Below are 10,327 nucleotides of genomic sequence, written 5' to 3'. Positions count from 1 at the left end.
TTATTACATATATAATATCATATTAATTTTGCTAATTGCACATAATATTTACAGAAAAGACATGTTATTTTAGTTAATGAACTTAACTACTATTATTTGAGTCGGGATTAAATATTTAAATTTCGAAAAGTATATTGACTAAAAATGATCAAATTGAAAAATAAGGAAATTCAAACCAAAACTTACATGACCAGTAGCATAATTTGACCTAACGAAATTAATTGATATCATTCGAGTAAGGATTGAAATTTTAAAATTCGAAAATAAAAAAAATTGAAGTTGACCAAATTCAAAAAATACACGGACTAATAGCATAATTTGACCATATTTTTATATTATACAAATAATTTTCAGCTCTATTGAGGACCAGAAGTGTTTATGAACCAAATCAAGACCGGATTCCAAAATATTTTTCAAATTCTATTTTGATTGATTAAAATATTTATTTTACTATTTAAAAAATAATTAAACATTATAAATATAATTTTAATAATTAAATTGTAATTTAAAAATATCTTTTATTCTTTAAAACCCGAACCTTGTACAGACCTACCGAGAACATATCCCAAAAACATGCTGCCTTGTCCTGGCAATGGTGGGGGATGTTTCAAAATCAGATCTGATTTTTAGTATTTTCTTTTCCTAAGGTAGTAGAAACTAGAAACAATGGACAAGTTGTTCTTACAACAAGACAAACATATAGATATTTGTAACTATCTATTACAGCTATATAAATAGATTTATATTACTAAAATTTTCATTTTAGTGAAATATTTGTGCTCAATATTTATGTTATTTAGAGATAAAATCTTTTAAGGATATTTTAAATATATAAAAAATTAATATATTTATATTAAATACATATTTATATCTTAACACTTGCGTTTAAATTTAAGTAAATATATAATAGAGATGATATATATATGTATATGCTATTGGAGGTAAAAGTATTATAGAAACTCATGTACTAGAAATTAAATTGTATTTTATTTTTATCCTTTTTGTCTGCTAAATTAAAGAGCTAATTAGTATTTTTGTTAATAACTCTATTATTTATATTATTAAAATTAACATAATTAATAAAATAATTAAATAATACCACATAATATACCGCATACATCTCCTAGAAACAAATTTTAACTATAAAAATAAATAAAATTTTAATAATATAATTAATTTACTTTTCACTTAGCATATAATATTGATTGGGTCAAAAGAGAGGAAGTGTTTTGTCTTTATATAATATTAAATTATTATAGTTCTTTTTGGCATTAAGGAATGGAAAGATGTGATTGCTTTGTGTTTTGTGACTGTCGACTTGAATCATGGTATGCTTAAGACCACTGTAATCTGCTACAACATTTTGTCTTATTGCCTGCATTATTTGTAACAGAATCAAACCCCTATACCTTACAGAGCGACTCTATTGAGAATTAAAGTATTTAAAGGAGGTGATGGTTGACAGAGTAAAAAAAATTCATTGAGAGTTTGAACAGATGAATTATCCATAATTACGCACGGTTGGACTTAACCTAATCGTTATGGTTGAGAATACTGTTACTTGAGTTAATATGCAAACCATGCCCAATCCTTCTTAAATTATTCTGAATTTAAGTCTTACATGAGATATGTTTGATGTGTTTTGTATTAAATTTATTTTAGTTATAATTAATTTAATATATATTATTGGGTTGGATTAGAATCTACTTATATCGATATAAATTAATGTAACTTTATATATTTTTATAATTTTTTCTTTAATTAATATTTTAATGATTCAACTATTATATTTTATATTTCATTTATATAGATTATGTATGTAAAATTTTGAATTAATTAAAAATATTTAATTTGTATTTAAATGAAAATTTTCAATCGTTAAATATATATTAATGAAAACGATTTTTGAATTGATACGATATAGAGATAGAATCAATTGAAAATTCAAATGCAAAATAATATTAATAATAGAAATATTATGGAAGTGTGGAAAATTACTTAATTCGTCCCCTATATTATTTATGTTTTTATCTTCAACCCCTGCAATTTTAGAACCTTAACAAAGGTTCTGAATTCGTCTCTGCCCGTAACCATTTCTTCTAGGAAAGCTGGTAGAATTCTGGATGATAAAATGATTATGATGATGATGATGATGATGATAAAAGCTTACCATAAATGAGAAATGGAGACTCTTTAGTGTTGGTCTTCAATGGAGGCATGTTAAAGACGAAAAACAAGTCCTGAGACGTTGCCATCTTCTCCCACAGCTTTCTTGAGCTCCCATGGTGTCCTCTATCTAAACCTTTGTTAGCTTCATACATACATACAAACAAGTACACAAAGAAAGTTCAAGAAAGCTGTGGAAAAGCATGGCCAGAACTTTTAAATTTATCAGAAAATTAAGCTTTTTTTTTATGGGATCCTACCCTAAAAATATACAAGGAAGAAGAAGAAGAAGAAGAAGATGGGCATTCACAGTGTTTTCATGGAATACTATATAATCGTTTTATACAAACTTTATTTAAGAAAGAGAGAAGAGGAAGGTATGGAAGATACGGCATGGTTTATAATTTTTGCAATATATTACTAGAGGTGTTTAAAGGTGAGATTGTGCAAGTTTTCAAATATAATAATTTTTTAAGTTCAAACCAGTTTAAAATACGGATGTCAAATTTTGTCTAAACACGATCATATTTGTATTTGATAATGTGTGATTAAAGTTTAATTCAGTGACTAATTTGCAGATTACTACTATATGACAAATTAAACTATTCTCTTTTTCCTTGAAAGCTTAGACGGGTGAAATGATTTTGTTCAAATTACAATTAACGTGAATATCTAATCCCACAAAAATATATTTTAAATAAGTTTTCAGTAAAGAGTATAATCTCGAAAATCTTATCATAAAACTTATCGAAAATTTAATTTTTTTATTTATGGAAACTTCGATCACTTTGAAAATCCTGGTTACATAATTATTTGACTTAATTGTTGCCCGAATTATTTAATAAGCTGTCAAAAACTTCATAAATTATCAATAAAAAGTTTAAACAATTTTGATCTAAACATGTCAATTAAATACGACATTTCTTAGGTTAAAAATGGCTTTGCATCTAGTAGTTGTAAGTGACACTAACACCATGCAAAAATGAACGGATTAATAACCATAATATATTTGGATCTAAACTCAATTATTACCATTCACAACGAAACGAAATTACAATTACAAAGTAATACATCTAAGTGGCTATGACCATAAATATATCTAATGCTAGAATGAAATAAATATGAATAAAGTCCACACACATAACGAGACTTAAACTAAAATTAATTTTAAATTAAGAAACTAAATATGTGTATTGAATCGGACATTTATGATCTCTGGGTTTCAACTTTTACTAACACTACAAAGGATTCATTGGTTTGTGCATATAGAATAACTAAATAGTAAGCAAATTATTTTTTTAAATGAGAAATGCTTGTATTTATGATTTAATATTTTCTTATAATTCATACCAAGTATGTTATATCGTGTTTGTGGGTAAAAGTATCATGAATATCGTTATACTAAGAGTCGGAATATATTTTGCTTTCTTTACTAAAAAAAAAAAGGGTAAATACCCTTACAAATATCAAAGAGTAAACTGGTTCTTTTGCTAAAAATTTCATTTATTTCTATTGTTATAAAATTGTCTCTGTATGTTAGTATGAGGCATAACTGACATACCATATGTAATTATCTGATTATTTTGTCAATAATATCGATTTTTATCAATATAAATAGATGAAATTTTCAACAAAATAACCACCTTACTCTTTATCTAATGTATATCTCGTGATAGGGTAGATCAGATAAGTGGATAAGTTCAAGAATAATATATGAAATCAGTGGTCACCTAGCTGTTGAAGAATGTAACCATGGATGAGTGTTTGTTTTTGTTTTGTAATTCAGAAGAGGATAGTACGGGCGCAAGTGGCTTGCTATGTAGGGGAGGATTATAAGCCTATTATAAATAGGTACAATACCAACATTATCCGATCCTTTATCATCATTCCCTCACCCTCACCTATCAATCACCAACTCTTATCATTGTATTCTTTCATACTTTTCTTATTGGGTCTTTAAATTATAGGTTAAATTTTAAATTAGTCCTCAAATTTTAAAACTATACTGTTATATCGATTAAGTCTTTCACTCAGCTTAAGCATCAGTTTATGTATTACATATTAACTAAGATACGAGGTGGTGCATAGTTAAAATATGATGATCAAATTTTAAACACTGATCGATAGTTATAATATTGAATAAATATAAAACCATATCTAGTTTTGTCAATTGGATCGTTAATTTTTTGTCCTGATTTTTTATTTTTGACCGACTCACAAGGTGTGCTTTATATTGGATTATATACTGCTAGTTGAATCAATAAGGTTTTTGACATCAATGGTTTTGATAACTATACTCTTCTTCCATCCCTCCTAATTAAAGATCATTGTTGTGAATATATTGGATTAGTAAAGAAAAATATATACTAAAATTTTATAAAAATCGAACCCTTGCTTTTTTTTTTGAATAATTTTATTATAGATTTTGATCATATCTGTTCTTTTAGACACAATGTCTAAGATTACTCATAACCTTTCCTTAACCTTTAAATAAGAGGATAATGCGCTCCAACGCAATCGAACTCAAGTCCTCCTACATTAGCAATAGTTAAGACTCAATCGGAAAATTCAACCTTTTTTAATTTCCGAATTAAAGATTTTAGTATTAAAATGAAATTGATATGCTACTAGTTTTAGCTTAAACTAATACATGCCTACTTATTATTGATACATATCAACTACATTACATCAAATATAAACTCAAAATAAAACATTACTCAATTAAGTATAACTATTAATTATTTAAGATATTAAGTTTGGGGTTTGACTTTTGAAGAGTTGAATTTTGTCAATGACTAAATTTTGGCTCAAAAGTCAAAAACAAAATGTAGCTCAAAAGTCAAATCACTCAACATCAACTAATCCAATGCAACTTCTCAGTAAATTTGTTTTTCTATTTTTATATGAAAATCTCATTAAATATGAATAATAATTCTCAATTTAAATAATAAAATTATTAATTTTATTAAGGATAAATATTTAAAATTATAAACAATTTTGATACAATTCGTAATGTTGTACATTAACTTTAATTTAATTCATTTATATGCATAAAATTTTAATTTTTATTTAATTTTAACATTTTACTAACTCCATTATATTGTTAAGTTATGTGTAAATTATTGATATGACATTTTATTAATTTAGAAAACAAATAAAATTATTTTAAATTATTTCCACCTAGATTAAAAGAATAATGAAATTAGATAATTTTTTAACATTAATCTTATTATAGGTTCTTATCGTATTTGTTCTTTTTGATATAATACTTAGAACTACTCAAAGTCCCTATCAAACCCTTAAATAGGAGGATAATGTGCTTCAGTGCACTCGAACACACGACCTCTTGTACTGGCAACAATATCGATACCAATCGAGTTAAATAATTAAAATTAAATAAACAAACATATTTAAATTATTTCGACCTAAATTAAAAGAATAATTAAATTAGATAAATTTAAAAAACGTCAATACGATAAAATATAAAAACAAAACAAGGTATTTGAATTCTCCGAACTACTCTTTTTGACATAATGCCTAGAACTACCCATAATCCCTCATTAACTTTTTAATAGGAGAATTAATAATATGCTTCAGCACACTCGAATCTATATCATCCTGCATTGACAACAATATTAATACCAATTGAATTAAAACTTAATCGGCAATCTTTTCCAATATTTAAATTAAGCTCGAATCTTGAAATCATTACTATAGTTAGAGGAATTTACTTTAAAACAGATCTACATTTGTGGTTATATATAAAAAATTGTTAGAAGTTTCTTTCCTTGAATTAAAAGGAAGAAGTAAGGGATAAAGCACAACTAGTCATAGAGCTATTGGACCACCAAACCAACATTAGGCATATTATGGTACAAATACAACCGTTAGTGTTTTACTATATGCTTCAACAACAACAAAGATGGGACCAATTACTTTAGTAACTTTCAAAATAGTAGTACCACCATACAACTCAAAGGAAATTACTAAAATAACATATAAAATAAATTACTAAATTTTGATTTTGATTCATTGATATGCTAAAATCAAAATTGATATATTTTAAATGAGTATAATTTTATTCGTTTATTTTTATAATGTCGTTAATTAGTATGAATAGTTAACATAATTAATTATTTTGGTTAAAATGTTAATTTTATTTTTCTTAAAAATATCCATTTTATCTTACTATAAATACTTTTTTTTTAAATGTTGAATGGATGATTTTAAGAAAAATTCACATTGACATTTTATCGAGAATAATTAACTGTTAGCTACATGGATTAAATAATTCTATTATAAAAATAGAGAGATCAAATTATGTCAAACTAAAGTAAAGAGATTATATTTCAAAATTTAAGTATAATAGAAGGATTAACATTATAATTTAACCAAAAATCTATAATTCAAATATATATTTGAGAATTTACAAAATCACAAATATATACATGTGAAGAAATTATAAAATAGAATACACCAATACAAAACACAAACTAATTAAAGAGTAATAACTAATAACTGGATAAAATCTCGTATATGGCAACAACATATGGTAGGATTTAGGGGGAACGTTAGAAATTTTGTTTAGGGGTTAAGATAATATTATAATTTATTGTTGGGGAAGCTAAAAATTTGTATTATAAATGCTTAAATTAAATTATTAATTTTTTAAGGGGCTAAAATTATAACTTTTTGATCTAATCAAGGATTAAAAATGATTAAATTGAATATTTTAATTTTAGGGAAGGACTATAAAACAAGTTTCTCATTGAGCCAAGGAGAGGCGAAGGCTAAGGCTCATGCCCTCTTTGTCTATGCTCATAGTATGACTAGAGAGCCTATACAAGTACCTAAGTTTGATTTCAATGTTCAATTTGGTACTTGATATTTCTTTGTCCCAACTAAGCACATATGTTTTTTTTATTAGAGCACATATGTCAAATATTTATTGGACCACATGATGTTGTTTAATTCAGGTACCAAATTGAGCATTGAAATCAAAATTAAATACCAATTTGGAACAAAAACTATATAACAAATTGAACACTAAAACTAAATATAAGTTAGCAAATGGTATATTAACCGTTAAAATATTTTAGATTTATTATCACGAATATATAACTTTTTACACATTAATAATTTATATTTTGATATAATCATTTCATTCATAATGTGTTTATTTTATTATTTATCTAATGTTGTGTTTACGTCGTGTATTAATTTTTGGAATAAAGTTTCAATTAGTCTATGAATTTGACAAAAAAATTAATTTGGTCATTGAATTTGAATTCCACTACCATGTTATAACTTAATTTTTTTAAAATTATATATATATTTAAAATTTTCAGGCGATGATATCATACAATCTTAAAATATGTGTCATTACATCTTAACAAAATTTAAGTTCATAAATAAAAATGGAGAATAGCTGTAAAATTTTGGAAGTAATATGAAAAAAAAAAAGTTTAGGGACCAGATTAAAAAATAGTCAATTTAATGTGTTCAATTTAGTAAAATTAGAAAGAAAAATGGAAACTAAAACAAACATCGACAAGTGTTGATTAGTTAAATTAATCAATGGCCAAGTGAATGGATTTTATTTTAATTTTTTCTTAATCAACTTTTAAAAAAAGTTATAATTATAACATTTCACGCGGTTTTTGGGATCTGAAAGGGTCACCAAACACCGCGTCTTCTGAAAAAATTCCCTTTCCTTTACAAACAAATCCACACAATTAATGAAAAAATTCATTGTTCTTCATGTTCCTCAAAAACCCAGATTATAACTTTTTTTGAATCTTCTTGTTGTTCATCTTGTCTTTTTGTTTCTGTTTCATTCATCATTTTGAAGCTATGGTGACAACTTTGCTATTATTAGCTATTCTTTTCATACTGGGTTTCATTCATATTTACTTTTCTTTTTTGCCCAATAAATTTTATTATTGGATCCAATCATTAAGCCGCAATACCCGTCCTTCTTCTTCTTCATCATCATCATCTTCAGCTGTGAATTACAAAACGGCCCAGAAAATATCAGTAACGGAACGGGGAGATCCAAATAACTTGGAGTTAAAACGGGTATTTTCCACCTTCGACAAAAACGGGGACGGATTCATAACCAAGCAAGAATTGCGCGAATCATTAAAGAACATACGGATGTTCATGACGGAATCGGAGGTGGAAGAAATGGTGGTGAAACTCGATGCTAACGGTGATGGGTTGATTGATTTCGATGAGTTTTGTATCTTGTGTAAAGCCATCGACGATGACGACGACGGCGGCGGCGAGGAATTTAAAAGATTGGGGGAAGAAGGTGAAATATTGAAGGAAGCTTTCGATGTGTTTGATAGGGATAAAGATGGGTTAATTACCGTCGAGGAATTGGGATCGGTCCTTTGTTCATTGGGATTAAAAGAAGGTGATAAGATCGAAGATTGTAAAGCGATGATACGGAAAGTTGATATCGACGGCGATGGGATGGTGAATTTCGATGAATTCAAGACGATGATGAAAAATGGTGGCCGATTAGTATCAGCCTTTTGATTTAAAATCAATTATATGATCCACATTCTACAGGTTTTTTCCAAGGTATAATTTCATTTTTAGTCCTTCTACTATGCCAAAATTCAAGATTTGGTTCTGTTTTTGATCCTTTTAGGTAAAAATTTTCTTTATTAATTTCGATATTAATTAAATTGTTGTTCTAAAAATATTAGAACATGAAAGTGAGCAATTAAAGATAATTAATTACAATGATAATATTTTTTGTTAATTTTGCATTGGTATAATAATAAATTTAGCTCTCACAATTTACACATTCTATTAATTGATCATGATTTAACAAATTTACCTTCCAGTACTTGTGTAAATGTAGAGGTTAAATTTATTAAGTTTTTTAGAATAAATATCAAATTAACAAAATATGTAAATTTAGAGGATTAAAATTGTTATTGTACAAATCAAAATTACGTATGAAAGACATTACACTGTGATAAATTATCCTTAATTGCTCATTTTCAAAATTGATAGTAATTAAAATGCTCCGAATTTTTATATGGATCAATTTGTTCGATTTCAAAATTAAAAGAGACTGAAGTGACTTTTTACCATATTCAAATTGATAACCAGTTTGTGGATTCAAATGCATAAAACTGTTTTAAATAAAATTTCATGTTATTGCTTTAACAAATGGAGTTATCAATTTGTGTTCAATTAAAGTTGAAGATGATATCCTTGAATTGTAGCATAGTAGAGGGAGTAAATTAAAATTAAACCTTTTTTTAATCTATATGTTGAATTGGTTTTCATTTTTTTAATACAGTATTGATATTTGTAACAAAGCAATTGAAAGGCTTTTTTTTTAGGTGTGCCTGTTTTTTTGGAGTGTCTCTCTATGTAAATTGGAATTTTATATTTGTAAAGGCCACCAAACATATATATGTGAAGCTTGAAGTTGGTGTTTTCTTGGTCTAAATTGTGAATTTTTTGGTCATGTTAGTCTTATTTAATCCACTTTTCATGCTAAAAGGTCAAATCCAGCACATATCATGAAGGTAAACTTTATGGACGAAGCTAGAAATATTATTTGGGAGAGGCAGAATTAAATTATAAATTTTGATAAGAATTAAAATATAATTTATCATTGTATTAATTAATATTTTTATAAAATTTTATATATTTTTTAAAGAAAATTACAAATTTTCAAATTGGGGGAGGGAGGTGGGAAGCTAGGGCCTTGACTGCCCCCTTCCGGCATCCCTGGTGAGCTCGTCTCAAGCTTGGAGTTATTAATAAAAATCTTTTTGCTCTGAGAAGAACACATTTTAAGCAAAAGTTACAATTTTCTGCTTTTACTTTTCGCTAAAATAATGTTTTTACAAAGTATTTTTTATTATAAAAATATTTTTGAAATGCTCGAAAATATATTGTTTAACAATATTTTTATTTTAAAAATACTTTTTATCTCAAAAATATTTCTTAAAAACAATACAAAACTCGCTATAAAATCCCTTTCGAAGAACCACCATCCATTTAGATTCGTGACTCTCTGCATTTCTTCAGTATGAACCACGTCCATTAGAGTGATTCTCTGCACCCTCAATGGTGTGGACTACCGCTACAAGTCACCCTCCATTTTAGTAGTTATAACAATTATATATAT

General features: G+C 26.4%; 1 protein-coding gene across 1 annotated transcript; it reads left to right on the top strand.

The window, feature by feature from the left end:
• The first annotated feature begins 7,753 nt into the window (after nt 1-7,753).
• On the top strand, nt 7,754-8,791 carry LOC108468110 (calmodulin-like protein 7). Its single transcript, XM_017768967.2, has one exon. It carries the CDS (start codon nt 8,020-8,022, stop codon nt 8,707-8,709), a length of 690 nt encoding a protein of 229 aa, XP_017624456.1. The 5' UTR covers nt 7,754-8,019; the 3' UTR covers nt 8,710-8,791.
• Nucleotides 8,792-10,327: the final 1,536 nt, after the last annotated feature.

This window comes from Gossypium arboreum, chromosome 8, assembly GCF_025698485.1.
Source record: "Gossypium arboreum isolate Shixiya-1 chromosome 8, ASM2569848v2, whole genome shotgun sequence".
In the NCBI taxonomy this organism is placed as follows: Eukaryota; Viridiplantae; Streptophyta; class Magnoliopsida; order Malvales; family Malvaceae; genus Gossypium; species Gossypium arboreum.
The sequence above is the reverse complement of the archived record's forward strand: the minus strand, read 5'-3'. Positions and strand labels throughout refer to the sequence as shown.